Here is a 16556-nt window from a genome sequence, read left to right as displayed (position 1 = left end):
CTAAACAAGTTGATTAAGGTACCATTCTTTCCTATTGCAGTACACTTTATAGCATTTTTGGTGGTGACTCATGAGTAATACTGTGTTGTTGGATATAAATGGTTATTCATTTATTTATCAAATCTTTACATGAGCAGGTGTGTCCTGAGCTAAACTTGGTAGAAATTATTGAGTGGCACCTTAGTTCTTAAAAAGTGCAGTCAAGTAGAGGTAACATTCCATGGACCTAGTTAAGTGAGCCTACCTGCCAAGTACAGCATCTAATAGAGATAACCAGTGGTTTCCTATGGTAGCTGGTAATAGAGATATTTTTTCTTTAAAAAAAAGATGCTGTGGGAGTGTTTGATGTCATGATCATGAATTTTGCTTGGATAATCTGCCGTGACATATAACTTTCATGTACAAGATCTGGGTGTTTCATCAGGCTTTAGTGTAAAGGACAATGAGCGAGAACTCTCCATGGGTGATCATTTTGTAGTTGTTGCTTTCTTCCTTTGGTGGATAGTGGAAATAGTTGTCATCCTTGGGGTTGGGAATGGCAGGATAGACACCTCTAAATGGCCACTCCATCCTTCTACGGAGTAGGCCACAGCCCTTGAGTCCTTTTTCCCAAACACTGTATCAAATTGTAGTAGCTTTTCCATCAAAACATATGCAAGGTGATAAAAGTGTTGATATCTTGTTGGAGGTGTATTACATAGGTGTGTGCATTCATCAGAACTCATCAAATTGTATAGTTAAGACCTATGCATTTTATTCTGTGGAAATTCCCCATCCCCTCCCCGCAATACAGACTACTGCAGCTTTCCCTCTTGGCCTTTGTACTAGTTGTTTGTTTCTACATGGGAGCTCTCCCTATATATCCATGTGACTTTCCTCTCACCTCTTACCAAGCTATGACCAGTATCACTTTATCATTGGGGTCTTCCCTGATTATCATATTAAAATTGTGACTCCCTGCCATTCCCTTCCCTCACAAAGAGCCATCACAATGGATAATTCAGAGCAAGGGCTCTGGCCAGGCTCAGTTTTATCACTTATGAAATAGGGATAAATATTGTGTCAATGGGGTTATTGAGAGGATGCAATAAATTAATAGATGAAGAGCACTTAAAACAGTGCCTGGTGCGTGTGGTAAGTTAAAGTCAACTTAATTCTTCTTCCTATTTAAACTATTTGAAGGGCCCCTGGGTGGCTCAGTTGGTTAAGCATCTGCCTTCAGCTCAGGTCATGATCCTGGGGTCCTGGGATTGAGTCCTGTATTGGGCTCCCTGTTCAGCCATAAGTCTGTTTCTCCCTCTCCCTCAGCCCCTCTGCCTGCTTGTGTTCTCTCTCTCTCTCTCTCAAATAAATAAGTAAAATCTTAAAAAAAACAAAACAAAAACAAACCTATTACTCTTAAGTTTATTAATAAATATTTACTCTTTTTTTCTTTTTCCTTACTACTATATCCTCATCACTTATAATTGTACCTATAATTATATAGGTACTTAAATAGTGTTCAGTCAGCAAGTGAATGAGCAAATAGGAGAGGGTTCTGTGGACTTTCAGGAGGCTATGGGATTGGTTGGGGCAGGGGTTAGCAAACTTTTTCTGCAAAGGGCCAGATAGTAAATACTTCAGGCTTTGTGGGTTACAACTACTTAGATCTGCTGCTGAATGTGAAAGCAGCACAGATGATACATAAATGAATAAGTGTGATTCTAATGAAACTTGATTTACAGAAACAGGTAGGGAGCCAGAGTTGGCTTACAGGCTGTAGTTTCCCAGCTCTTGGGTTGGGAAATAATTTTTGGTCTTGCTTTCCTGATTCCATTTACCCTTCCCCTAAGACATCTCCCACTGCAACAGTTAGTGCTGGTCATTAGATCTGAAATGATCTAATGAAATAGAAGTAGTTTGCAAAGCATTGTATTACCTATTAATACTTGGCTCAGTATTCATTTATTGTACAAAATATCCATATGTCTTAAGATTTTTTTTTAAAGATTTTATTTATTTATTCATAGACACAGAGAGAGAGGCAGAGACACAGGCAGAGGGAGAAGCAGGCTCCATGCAGGGAGCCCGATGTGGAACTTGGTTCCGAGTCTCCAGGATCACACTCCAGGCTGCAGGTGGCACCAAACCGCTGCGCCACCAGGGCTGCCCATCTTTTTAAGATTTTATTTTTTTTTCTTTTTAAGATTTTAATAGCGAATAACAATGTTAATATATTTTGTACTTTCAACTGTGTCATTTCAGGACTCTGGTTGTGATTTTTTTCTCCCAACAGCTGAGGATATCTGTACTGCTAATAATGGCCAGAAGCATATATGCTATTAATGAAAAAGTTGACATTCTACTTAGTAAACAGCCAACAGTGTAACTCTTAATTGAAATAGAAACCAACAGAAATGATCCACTAGACAGTTTAGTTTTTAAAATTATTATGGAGTCTTATTTCTTTACAAAACTGTTCCCTAGCCCACAATTTTTGCCACTCTTTCCAATCAGTGTGGTATGCTGGCAGGCGTCTACCATTTTTAAATACAGTATATTTTTAGCCATGTTGTATGAGTGACAAACTATGAAATTTTAGCATGAACTGTGTACGCCTTTATTGCTATAATTAAAACAGTGAATCAGAAATTATATGTGTTTGCTGCTATGGTGCATCATAATCAGAAATATAAGTTCAAGTATATGACTGCCATTGATATTACTGTTCTATAACCACAGTTATAGAACAAAACATATGCAAGGTGTTAAAAAGTGCAGTCAAGTAGAGGTAACATTCCATGGACCTAGTTAAGTGAGCTTACCTGCCAAGTACAGCATCTAGTAGAGATAACCAGTTTTTTTGTTTTACTTCTGAATTTAACCTTATGTCAACATCAGGGCTAACAGCTTTCCACTTGCCATTTAATTATGTTCATCATGTGACATGTGTGCAGAGAGAACCCGAACCGTACTCCCCAGTTGTTAGGGTTCTCTTGCTCCTTGTGTTGTCTGTGCTCTGTGTCCGTGATCCACGGCTGTAGTTTCCAATCAAATTACTGTGTTCACACTCCCAGGATACCTGCTCATTGTGTTCTCCAGAGCAGTGCTTCTCCATCCAACCTTCTCTGGTAAAGGACCAGGTTTTTTTCCTGTATTTCCAATTCATCATGAATTGATTTTTTCTGCATGATTCAATTTTAAAAAATTGGATGGGCCAGCAAAATTATCACATAATGAAATAATCATAATGAGGCCAAGTTGCTATAAAATTTTCTAAATAATTTCAGTACTTAACTCCTAGTTGACCAGTAACAGTGAACCAGCTCACAGACCACATTTTAAATCACATTTATTTATATATATATTTTTTATTTTTAAATATTTATTCATGAGAGACACAGAGAGAAAGAGAGAGGCAGACACACAGGCAGAGAGAGAGAAGCAGGCTCCATGCAGGGAGCCCGATGTGGGACTCAATCCCAGGTCTCCAGAATCAGGCCCTGGTTCGAAGGCAGGTGCTAAACCACTGAGCCACCCAGGCTGCCCAATCACACTACTTTAGAGCAGTCTTTCTCAAAGGGTTTTGAACCAGTGTAAGATACACTTTCTTACATCAAGATACTATACATGTGCATGCCTGCCCCCTGCCAGCCCCCCTCCCCACCACACTGAAACCACAGGAATGTCAGAATGTCAGCTACCTAAAGGTTGAGGTATTTTTCTTTTTTTGCTTGTCTTTTTTACTGTTTTGTCTCCAGTGCCTGGCACATGGTTGGCCTTCAATCAGTATTTATTGCATGCAGATGTGTATAAATACAACTGAATCAAAAGTTTCACAGAACAATCCTTAACCTTTTCTTCTTGTGAGACACTCTGATGTTTTCTATTTTGTTCAAATAAATGTTGATTGCAATCTGCTAAATTTATTTCATCACAGGGGTCAGGACCTACAGTTTATAAAACACTCCTTTGGAGGGTACTTGTATTAGACAATGTGTCCTTCCCTCCCTCTTAGAGCTTTGAGTAGCTATTACCCACCCCACACTCTGTAGGTGAGAGTCTGAGTCTGTCATATCCCAGAACTGCTCACTCAAAGCTAAAAGCTAGGTTGGTAGACCTGGAAGGGACCTAGGAGACAGATGAGTCCCCTAAGTTTGGGACCTAAGTTTGCAAACTCTTATAAATAACACCATCACAAAGGATTTGGTTTATCTGCATTTTGAAGAGTGTGAAAATTCATTTTGTAAGATTATAGGTGATAGCAACAATCAGTTTTATCCAAATTTATCTTAAAAGTCAGGGTGAGGAGACAGGTTCTTGACATATGCAGCTCAGAAAGTCACATTATTCTCTGAAACACATAGGAGAAAATGTTTACATATTCTATATTTAAACAATATATATAAGAATCTAGGAGCTAGAATTGTTCTGACAGAAGTGTGCCTGTTCGAGGAGCCACTAAAACACAGCTCCATGTTGCAAACATGCTGTCTACCACATGAGACACTGAGAATGCAGGCATCAGAAGTAGTCTCTGTTCTCCTGGAGCTCACAGCTTAGTCAAGGAGACGTATTACAAAATTAGGGCTCATGGACTCATGCCCAGGATGCTCTGAGAGGAGCACCAAGGCCTTGGCAGCAAAAATGCCTGAGCTGAGTCTTGAAAGTAAGTGTCCTGGGTAGGAGGAAGGGAAACTGGGTGATGTGTCAAGGAAGGCATGTGATGGAATGAGCATGGGTGTTAATATGCAACTTTTAAATCACTGAACTCTGCCTCTGAAACTAATGATATATACTATATGTTAATTAATTGAATTAAAATAAAATTATTTAAAAAAAGTAAAGAAAGTAAATGTCCCAGCGAGGGTGGTCCCAGCAGGGAAGCAGCAGCTTTCATGACCACACAGAGATAAGAGAGCAGGTGTATGTTCAGGTATGTTGTGCAGCATGACAGGAGCAAGTATGGGTGCCTTGGAGGTAGTATGTAATTTGGGTTAGAAGCTCATGAGAAGAGTCAAAGTTGGTAATCCTAGTCAGGGCTGACTGGCTATTTGAGTTATGGGCTCCAATCTTCTTGAGTGACAGAGGACAAATTCATAACTTCGTCTTGTAGTCATAATAGCTAATAATAGTAGATAAGGAGAAATAGGGCATTCTTTCACTTTCTCACAAGATCTTCAGATTTACTGATACTTAATATAATCAGTTTTTCAAATAGCAGCATTCCTTTATTGAAGAAGTGAAGGATCTTGGCTTATCCTATGCATGTTTTTATCAATTCCCTTGCAGTCATCATTCCTTAATATTAATAGCATTGAGCTGAGAAACTCATTTCCATTTATCTTGTCCTGTTTTTCCTTGCTGTTTCATTTCTCTGAATACTTACCAACTTTGCCCCATCACCTTTTGTGGCTCTTCATTTTAGTGAGCAAGAGAATTAATTTTCACTAAGGTACAGTCATTAATACTTCCTCTTTCATGCTCTGTTTTACAAATTCTCTGTGAGAGGCTATTCCATTTTCTGAGAGTGTGTTTTTGTTTATGCAGGTGCTTAAAATAAGTATTTTCTTATTTGCTTTGTAAATATTTGGTGAGCCCTTGGTGTGCTTGAGGTCAGGATAGAAAAATAAAATATTTAAGACAATGTATCATGTTCAAGGGTGCTTGAAAATCCTATTGTCGGGCAGCCCCGGTGGCTCGGCGGTTTAGCGCTGCCTTTGGTCTAGGGCGTGATCCTGGAGACTCAGGATCGAGTCCCACGTCGGGCTCCCTGCGTGGAGCCTGCTTCTCCCTCTGCCTGTGTCTTTGCCTCTCAGACTCTCTGTCTCTCATGAATAAATAATTAAAATCTTAAAAAAAAAAAAAGAAAATCCTATTGTCTAAATATATGGATGAAAAACATATTTTATTATGGAAAATCTCAAATACATAAAAGTATACAAAGAATATTATAATGTTACCCCATGTACTTATCACCCACCTTCAACAATTATCAAATCATGGTTACTCTTGTTTCATCTATATCTTTACCCTTATTCCCTTCCCCTTTATTATTTTAAAGAAAATTCAAGATGTATCATTTTACCAGGTAATGTTTTGCTAATAATCTCTAAAATATTAAGAACTCTTACAAAATAACTCTTAAAATTTAAAAATTAAAATAATTCTCTAATATCATCAAATAGTGTTAAAACTGGGCAGCCCCGGTGGCGCAGTGGTTTAGGGCCGCCTGCAGCCCGGGGTTTGATCCTGGGGACCCTGGATCAAGTCCCACTTCTGGGCTCCCTGCATGGAGCCTGCTTTTCCCTCTGCCTGTGCCTCTGCCCCCCCCCCCCCCCCGGGTCTCTCTGAATAAATAAATAAAATCTTAAAAAAAATAGTGTTAAAACTTTCAATTATATCATCAATATTATACTTTACAGTTTGACAAATTTTAGTATGTATTTTGTAACAGTAGATATCACGCCTGCTGCCAACATCCCCAGTCTCTTGTTTTCAACAGTTCTCGTGACTTTGACCTCCAGTTCTTACCATGTTGCCTTTTCAAGTGATTCTGAATTAATTTTCTATGGATGCTAGAGCAGATTGGAGGTGAAAAGGATTTGAACTAATATAGTAGAGAGGAGAGAAAGTATGTGATGACAGATACATAACAGAGAACCAGAAACTAAGGAGGATTGCATAAGAATCATAAAATGTTGCAGACATAAGGACTTAGTAGTTGAAGTTTAAAGGGAAGAGAGTTTTTGGGTTGAAACCTGAATTGCTTATTCAGAGCTGTTATTTTTGGATCAAAAGAAGCAGTGACTGGGGAGAGGCATTCTACCCTTGTTTACCTTGGTAGCCAGTTCCAACCTCATCTTGGGTGGAGCTTGTTCTAAAAGGAAAGATGGCCTCTTATGCTCTAGCACAGTGATTGAGTGTGCACCATGATTACCTGGACAGCTTGTAAAAACTCAGCTTGCTGGGCCCTGCCCCTAGAGTTTCTCATTCAGTAGATTTTGGGTGGGGCTCAAGGATTTGCATGTTAACTAGCTCCCAGGTGATGGTGCTGCTGGTCCAGGAACCATACCAAGAGAACCACTAATTAATTGTCCTAACTTTTCTCTTCTGGTCTTTCCATTTTTAAAAACATGTTATCTTTGCTAAGACTGTATTGCTGCATATATTGGGAATCATTGTATAATTGATTGATGTCCCTAGTGAGCATCTTGCAGGGAAAATTGATGAGATATCTGTGGGTAATGTATGTGAAAATACATTGTTTTCATAATGGCCACATAATAATATGGCACTCTACCAGCCTAGTGGAATATTTTTAAACATTCTCTCAGTAAAGAGATTTCTTCTTCTAACTGCCTTCATCTCAGTGAGTTGTATCTGCCTGTGGGCAAGAAATTAGAAGTTCTCTTTCAAACCTAAACATTTTTAGCTAAGGAAAGCTGAGAAAGCTAGGACAATTGTCATTTTTTTTTACCCAAGTTTAGAACAAACTTAATAATTTTCTTAGTCTTTTTTCTTTTTTTTAATTCACAGAGAGACTGGGCAGCTAGCCCGCCCTAAAGCATCAGTCAGTTAGCAACCCAGCAAAAAGCGTGATTTTTGGCCAACTCTTCAGCCACCACGCCCATTGCTAGAACTTTCCTTAATATTTTATCCCATTCAAATCTGCTCTAAATGGGTCCTGACCAAGCTGGAAATATACACAAAACATGCTTCTATTGGGTCGTCTTTTTTTGTCCTCTACTATAATACATAATATATGAATGTCATCCCCAGGAGATTGCTTTTCTAAGACTTCTCTCAACTTATTTTTATTGAGTCATTGAAATAGGAAACCACTAGACTGAGGACTCCTGCAAACAGAACTGATCTCTGTTTAAATTACCCAAAAAATAGGGCTTTAAGTTTGAGCTATGACCTTAAACCCAAAACCCACTCCTTTGTTGTGGTAGTTGTATTTTCTGGTACTTTTTCCCCTTCAGTCATTCAAAGAAGTATATTATTGGCTATTTAGAATTCAGAAATGAATTTGCTATTGTATGAGAATTATTGGATGTTGAAGGTTTAATTTAAACCTAAAACCCACTCTTTTGTTGTGGTAGTTGTATTTTCTGGTACTTTTTCCCCTTCAGTCATTCAAAGAAGTATATTATTGGCTATTTAGAATTCAGAAATGAATTTGCTATTGTATGAGAATTATTGGATGTTGAAGGTTTAATTTTCTAAATGGTTTTGTGCCCACTTATGCCCAGCAGGTTTCTGGGTAAGTGAAGACTTGGAGCAAAGGGAGTTGGATATTCTGAGTCTTTTATTTTGGACCTCAAGTATCTAATTGGATTATTCATTATCCTTGTTTTATGACCTCATTATAAGTCTATGCATTTCCTACTTAAATTAATCCATTTATTTAGCTCATTTGAAGACTACAATTTCATTTTTAGCTAATAACAATCTTTATTCCTAGTTTTTAAAATTTGAGATGAAATTTACATACAGTGAAATGCACACTTCTTAAGTGTACGGTTTGACGAGTTTTGACACATGTATAAAGTTGTGTAACCAACTATTTAGTCCGTTTATTGAACAGGAATTGCCTCAGGATCATTTGCCACTTCCTGCAAGTAACTATTTTACTATTTTCTATCATTATAGATTGCCTGTTCTGGATTCATATAGAAGGAATCAGTATAGTTGTTTATGTCTGGTTTCTTTTGCTTAGCATAATGTTGCATGTGTCAGTAGTACAGTCTTCTTTATTGTGGAGTAATGTTCCACTATATTTGGAATAATATTGTATTAAGTATGTAAGGATATCCAGGGAAATCTTCCTCTCAGAAATTTTTTTGGAGATATAGGAAATTCTTTTTAGAGCATAGGATTTTTCTGAAGCCTTTCCATTTAGCCTTTCTATTTTTAAAAATACTTTGACCCAGCCATGAAAGTTGACATAGTTTTATCAACACAGATGCTCATTACATTAGACTGCCTCTAAAATAAACTCAAGCCACCGGCAAGTCAGAATTTTAATAAATCTGGAAATTTTATTTTAATATTAGTACTTTACCACTTCAATTTGCTGTTCTTATTTTCTGCATAGTCCTTTGAAGTCCATTTGGAATATATTGTCCTTGCATATATGGACTATCCTGATGAATATAACACGTGGACTTGAAAAGAATATATATTCTGTATTTGGATGTTTTCTTATATAAATCAAATTGGGTCAGGATGGTTGATGATATTGTTCAAATCTTCTGTTATTAAGGGATTTTTTTCCTACCTTGTACCTACCTTTGCCATTCCAAAAGAGCATTGAAAATGATAGATGGGACAAAACAAAAAGGACAGGACCATATGCTTAAATTTAACCATATCAAAAATTACATCAAATATAGTGACTTAATTAATGTAATTCTCTTTTAATTGTGTTGGGTTTTGCCTTATATATTTGAAAGCTCTGTTATTAGTTGCCAAAATGTTTACATTTTTTATGATTTCCTGATTAACTGACTCATAAAATATCTTTCTTTCTAGTAATACTTCTCAACTGAAAACCATTTTTCTTACAAATATAGCCACTCTTGCTTTCTTAGGCTTTCTATATTATATGGTATTTCATTTTGCATCCTTTTTCTTTATGTTTAAAGCATATCTCTATTAACAGGGTATAGTTAGGTCTGTTTTTTTTTTTTTTTAAGCTAGTCTGACAATCTCTGGCTTTTAATGGTGTTTATTCTGTTTGTTTTTAATGTAATTATCTGTATGATTGAATTTAAATGTACCGTCTTGCCATTTGATTTCTGTTTCTACCACCTGTCCATTGCTCCATTATTGCCCTCTTTTGGATTGAGGATTTTATTAGTATTCCATTTCATTAACCTAACTGATTTTTTACTGATCTTTTTGTCATTTTGGTGGATTACATTGTATATTCTTAACTTACCAGAGTCTACCGTGAATTAGTATTAAAAAACATTTTTGTGCATAAGGTAAGAAACTTACCGCCTCTCCTCTTTAAGCCAATAAAATTTTGATATTTCATGATCCTTGCTACTCTCCATACAATAGGTTAGGGAGTGCCCACGGGTAAAAAGATGTATAAACATGAATCAGACTACCCTATTGAATTTGCAAACCCTTCCAAACTTTTGACCCTCTCTTCCTGCTTCATTTTTCTTCCTTAGCACCTACCACTTTTGTGATTTTAAATACAATTTTATTGACTGTTTTGCTGTCTGTCTTCCCCTTTCTGTTACATGCAGGCTGCTACGTGATAAGTATAGAGATTGAGATAAACATTTATAAACACTTATTGCAATTTAATATTCTAATTTATTAAATGAAGAATTGGAAATTAAAAAACAACTGGTTCTTCACTTTGAAAACCATGGTCTAGGTTCTCATGCTTCTATGTCATAGCATTTGAAAGGCTAACAGAGAAGAAATACATAACTACCTATCACACATGAAAAAGTGTTTCTGCTGTACACAAATACAATTGCTAACAAAGATGAATATTTATTTTTCTAATTTAATGAGGTGAGAATTTTTCTAATATGAGCATTATTTTGTTTTATTAGCCATCTTTATAGCTGAGCCTGGTTTGTATCTCTTTGTGTTATTTATATATTTATCATCATATCTAGAGCTCTTTGAAGTGCTACTTTTGAAATGAAAGGGAATGCAAGCCACTTAATTATATGAAATTCAGGGACTGCACGGCCTTTGGCTTAAGCCCTTATGTTCTCAGTTGTCACTGAGTTTTGAGTTTTCATCTTGAAATGTGACTATTAAATTTTCTCTGCACACCTCTCTGGACTGTGCAAGTAAATACTTGAGAACTACCTAAGTTCATAACCTTTTTTATTAACTCCCTAATTTCTCAGTGACTGTAAACACTTGCCTTGAGTATTTTTGTTCTGTAGTTTTCCCACTAAAATGGTTGTGATGTTTTACAACTTCTGAAGTTAAGTTCTGGGAAATCTTAGACAAAATCTCTAAAAACTACAAAATCAAAGTATTATATGGCATTTCATTAGAATGAATTTAGAGTAGAGAACTGATGCAAGAAGCTGTTTATCAGAACTGTAAATATATTTATAAAAGTAAAGTGGTGAGACCTGGCTGCTTGGAAACAGTGGGCAAAGTTTTCTTTTAAACAGCATACCCTTAATTTCCCAGATATTTGCTACACCACAGTATCTGCAAAGTATCTAGGGCCTTATTCTCCTTTTTGGGAAGAATTTACAGGGGTGCTTAGTCTGGTACTTGAAGCGCCTTAATTAATAGTCTTGACTTTTTTTTGTTCATAATTAAATATGAAGAATAATTTCAATACATTTTTTGATAAGTAAAAGAATGAGTAGATTATGTCATAATTTCAGCATAAACCTATTTTTCAGATAAGATCAGATAAACAAATTTAATGTGTATTATAGTAGAAGTCAAACAGACATAGGTTAAAACCTGATATTTGCTATTTATTTGCTGGGTTTCCATGTAAAAACCAACAAACATCTTTGACATCATCTATGTAATGAAGACAAATTTATTCACTTTATTGGGTTGTTGTCATGATTAGGGTTTATGAATATTTATGTAAATGTATGGAGACCACTGTAGGCACTTGTACATGGTAGCTGTTGTTATATTATGAAATACCACTGGTTGTGTGTGTATGTGTTTAGTGTATATGCTAGTAAACTCTTTTCTTAGACAAGTCTTATGGTAAATTTTTATACAGAAAAAAACTAAAAGCAAACTTGAAAGAACAGAAATTGGGTGGGTGCAGGAAGAAAAAAATCTCATCTACTGAGCATTCCTAATTTAGCTCTACTACTTCAGAAAGTCTCTATCCATATCTGACATCTAGGTGGGGTTGTAATTTAAAGTTGAGTTATCACACTTGTCAGGAAGCATGTGTGATTTAAAGGATATAATGGTAACATCATTGTTTTTTCAGATCTAGGTTGGAATTTACCCTTGACAAATAACAAAATGATGAGTGATGCAAGTGACATGTTGGCTGCGGCGTTGGAGCAGATGGATGGGATTATAGCAGGTAATCTGTGTCCTCTGAAAGATGGAACCATGATATTTACTCTGTGTTCTTGGCTTTTTCATTCCAACTCTTCATAAAAGAGTTACCCTTCCACTTTTTTATTTTCATTTATTGGCTGCTTCTAGATCCCCCATGGTTTCATCTTGGTCCCTCTTCATTTAAAAAAAAAAAAAAAATATATATATATATATATATATATTTTTTTTTTTATTCATGAGAGACGGGGGCCAGAGGGAGAAGCAGACTCCATGCAGGAAGCCTGATGCGGGACTCAATCCCAGGACTCCAGGATCACGCCCGGGGCCGAAGGCAGGCGCCAAACCACTCAGCCACTGAGGGATCCCACTTCTTCTCCATTTTATACCAGTATTACTTACTCTCAAGCTTTATTTTAAAATGTCAAATTCCATTTCCACCCTAGGGTTCTGATTCAAGGATAAAGAAATTGCATCTCATGTGATTTAGGTGCAGCTAGTTTGCGGGCCACACTTTGAGGGATACTGCTGTACCCAGTAGCCACAGATGTTCTGATTTGTTCCCTTGAATTCAACATTCATGTTCCCACCAACCACTCTTACCTCTGTTTACCCTCTCAATTCTCTGCTAAGCTTTTGGTCCCTAATTGCCAATCATATATCTCCTTTGAAATAGTCTATATGCACATCCATGTCATCACATAAAGCTTTGAGCTCATTTTCTTTACTCAGAAGCCTCTCCTACTAGTCTTGTCTAATTTCATAACCTTCCATCCACGCAGTTTCTTAAATAGAAATTTAAGTCACTCTAAACCTTTGTCCCTCATAGTCCTGCTTAATCAAGTTCTATCACTTTTACGTCCCTTTAAATTCTACCATTCCCTTTTATCCCCTCTAAAATCTGTCCTTACCTCTGCCTCACTTTGTTCCAGTAACCCTCTCCCTTGGTGTTCTTGACAGTCTTGCTTTCCCACTCTAGTCCATCATTCTCTAGACCACCAGGATTTCCTTTCTAAAACACAGATTTGGTCGTATTACTCCCTTGTTAAGAATCTTGAGCAATTCTCTGTTATGGAAGTGGAGCAAAGAGATAGTATAGACCATGACCTCCTTTTTTCTCCTCATGACCAAAGGGACTGACCCATAGGTGAACTTTTCAGGTCCTTTTGGTTTCCCAAGGTCAGTGGCTGCCTAAGTTCTCCTAAGGTCTCATGTTATATTCTGTGTTTTGTCACAGGAGAAGTACCTTTATGTATTTAGAAACCCATAGTAATGAAGAGAGGATTGAATGGGCTAGTGGGTGAGGTTGTCATCCACCGGCTGGTCAGGGTCAAGATGCCCTTGGCCTCTACTGCTCCTCAATTCTAGCTCTCTTGGTCCCTGTTGCTTATCTCTTCTGGTCATAAATTTGGCCATACTCTGTCTTAGTGGTTCAAAGAAGCCACAGGTGTTTTCTTTGTCAGAGGTTCTTCTGTTGAGGGTTATGGCACGTCATAGTTTGGCCTCCTTTGTTACGCTTTATACCTCGAGACCAGATTTTAATTTGACCTCCTTCGTAGATTAGACATCTTGCATACTGTATTTAGTTCTTGGAATATCAGTTTTGAAGAAGTTATTGGCAAAACTTACCTAGAGGAGGTGAACACGAAGGCAGAGAGTTTAACAGCCACATCTGGTGAGGAAGGAACTGGTTAAGCTTAACCTGGAAAAGTATATTCTTGCTCAGGGCATGATAGATACTTTCACACAGTCTTAGGACTATTATATGGAAAACAGATTGGACTTACTGTGTTGCAGTTTTGGAAAATATAACTAAAGCCAGATCTAGGCTTTTATTAGATGTTATAACCTTAAATTCTTGGTGAAACTCTAGTCAAGAGAAGTATTTCTGGACAGTAGTTGAGGTTTACATTTTATAGACTCTGCTAGATGAGTGTATTTGTTCTTTAGCCCTGGCAGTCAGGGCCAACATTAGAGTTATTTAGAAAACCAAGATTTCCCACCTCACGCTGAGTCGGTTGGTAGCTTTGTAGGTTGGACCCAGGTTTATGTTCTCCTATTAATATCAGTAGTTCTCCACTTAAGGTAGGAGGGAGATATGACTGGAAATATTTGAGGAGTTTTTCTAAATACTCATCTGTCCCCTCTCCTTCACCTTGTTTTGTGATGGAGACTTAGCGGGATGGAAGGTGACTGTGGACACATCTGTTTTTGTTTTTAAAGATTTTATTTATTTACTTATGAGAGACACAGAGAGAGGCAGAGACGCAGGCAGAAGGAGGAAAAGCAGGCTCCATGCAGGGAACCCAATGAGGGTCTCGATCCCGGGACTCCAGGATCAGGCCCTGAGCAGAAGGCAGACGCTCAACCACTCAGCCTCTCAGGGGTCCCCACATCTGTTTTTAATAGTATTATCAGGTGATCCTAATGCTTAAAATTGCCGGAATAGGACATTATAGGCTGTTTTGTTTTTAATGTTCTTCTGTTCCACCCTTTCCTTTACATAGCCTCCTCAATTTATATTTTTCTGGATTGTCCTCTCAGCGTTACATGGTTCCTGAGGGGATTGATTCAGAGCATTATGTGAAGCATTTAGCATTGGGCATAGCATATTAATGGTTACCATTATTATGGTTTTGCAGATTTTGGTCCAAATAATTTGGTCTAGTGTTAAGGAAGGTCAGTGGAATGGACTAACTGGAAGGAAATTCCTCTACCGATCATTGGAATTGATCAAGCTGTATTGCCAACCGATTTACACATTGGCTTGCAGTTTTCTTCCAGTTATAAGACCCTCAGAATAATGAGGTGATAGCCTCGATATCATAATTATTGACACCTAAATATAAAGTCAGTATGTATAACCAATAGTATGTATATATAACAGACCAGAAAATAAAAATCAAAATGATGAAGAGGTATACATGAGTGCTATCAGAATGGGCTATAGATTAGTTATGTGGATTTAAGTTGTAGAATGCTTTCCCTTGTAAGTAATAGGGGAAAAATGGCTGTAAAACTGTTTTTTAAAGTTAATATTAGCAAGAACATTTGATGCTAGACTGCAAACAAAATCAAGGGAGAGAATGTTTATATACATGTATACATATAATTCATTGAACTTCTTCAGAGATTAAATTCTGGTAAATTAACTGGGAGTTGGTTCTGTTACCCTTATGCTGAACAAATTTCCACCTCAACCTGAAACTTCTTTGCAGGGAATTTCGAGACTTTATGCTACCTAAATGTTTATTTTTGAGAATACTTGGTTCTGTCCAAACTGACCTGTTCCCTTCTTAGCCCTTATTTCCATGAGGCCAGCACATCCTTCGCCAAAGCTCCTTCATTATATTCTTGTTGTACCACACAATTGGTCTCCCAATTGGTAACCACAATTGGTTAGGTATTTGACAATTGATACTTACCATCAATTATATGGCTTTTATTTTTGCTCCAAATAACTATGACTTGGAGAGATTTCTATGATTGAAATATTTTCTTTTCCTTGTTGCTTGTTTTGAGTATTCCCAAATGAATACTTGGGAATGGTGACTGAACTTGCCACCCTCAACTTTGGTATATTATCTAATATAAATCCTGTTGTGCTCTCTGTGATTTCTATTTTTTTTAAACCTAGGATCTAAGGCCCTGGAATATTCCAATGGGATTTTTGATTGCCAGTCTCCCACCTCCCCATTCATGGGAAGCCTGCGAGCTCTGCACGTTGTAGAAGACCTGCGTGGGTTGTTAGAGATGATGGACACAGAGGAGAAGGAAGGTTTGAGATGCCAGATCCCAGATTCAACAGCAGAAACACTCATCGAATGGCTTCAGAGTCCAATGGTAGATGCCTGCATGTTACAAATCCCATGCTTTGAATCTTTGGTTGCTTGTTTCAAAATTTAAAGCATAGAATAGCTGATTAGCTCAAGGGAAAAAAAAGTACAGGGCAGCAGGTTTGCCTTGATTTTTATCCCTCAGTGGATCCCAATTCTTGTGAAGGAAAATTTTTTTTAAAGTGCTGGTAGTATACATTTCATGGGTTCCAGCACATCACCTGTTTGTGCCTATAAAAGTGGACTAGTTTTAAAATTTTGCTTGGATGACCTGCTGTGACCCAAAAGCAAATAATCTTGTCAGGGAAAGAACCATGCGTGTAATATGCTTTCTCAGTACCATTGGGAAGTTTACTGTAAAAGGACCCAATAACAATTCAAATAGGAAGTACAGTGAATAGATGCTCCCAAAAGCAGTGGAGGTGTACAGCATATTTGATATGAAGTGCCATCTAGTGGCTCGTGGTGATCATTTCAGTTCTAGTGTGCAAGTTAAATTGTAGAATTGTGCTTTAAATGTTCTTATTCATTGAACAATGGGGCCTCTTTCTAGGCATCCTTCTCAAAAATGGATGACATGGCAGATCTTCCTTTTACCTGAACACAATGGTAAATACCATGGGTTTAATATGTGTTGAACAAATAAAATCTAAAGAATACCACTAAAAACATTCAAAGGAGAAGATAGAAAAAGTGATT

The 16556-nt window shown here is 37.3% G+C and overlaps 1 protein-coding gene across 17 annotated transcripts in view; it reads left to right on the top strand.

Annotated features, from left to right (window-relative positions):
- Window positions 1-16556, top strand: part of PPFIBP1 (PPFIB scaffold protein 1) — a 167029-nt gene that overhangs the window by 97043 nt on the left and 53430 nt on the right. For all 17 annotated transcript variants that reach the window (XM_077870608.1, XM_077870609.1, XM_077870610.1 and 14 more), the window contains 2 exons: window positions 11948-12046; window positions 15659-15864. In XM_077870608.1, coding sequence (XP_077726734.1) covers window positions 11983-12046; window positions 15659-15864 — 270 coding nt within the window. In that variant the 5' untranslated portion in view covers window positions 11948-11982. The remainder of the gene's footprint in view (window positions 1-11947; window positions 12047-15658; window positions 15865-16556) is intronic.

The sequence above is a fragment of the Canis aureus genome, chromosome 25 (assembly GCF_053574225.1).
Source record: "Canis aureus isolate CA01 chromosome 25, VMU_Caureus_v.1.0, whole genome shotgun sequence".
NCBI classification, from domain to species: Eukaryota; Metazoa; Chordata; class Mammalia; order Carnivora; family Canidae; genus Canis; species Canis aureus.
This window is presented reverse-complemented; position numbering and strand designations above follow the sequence as displayed.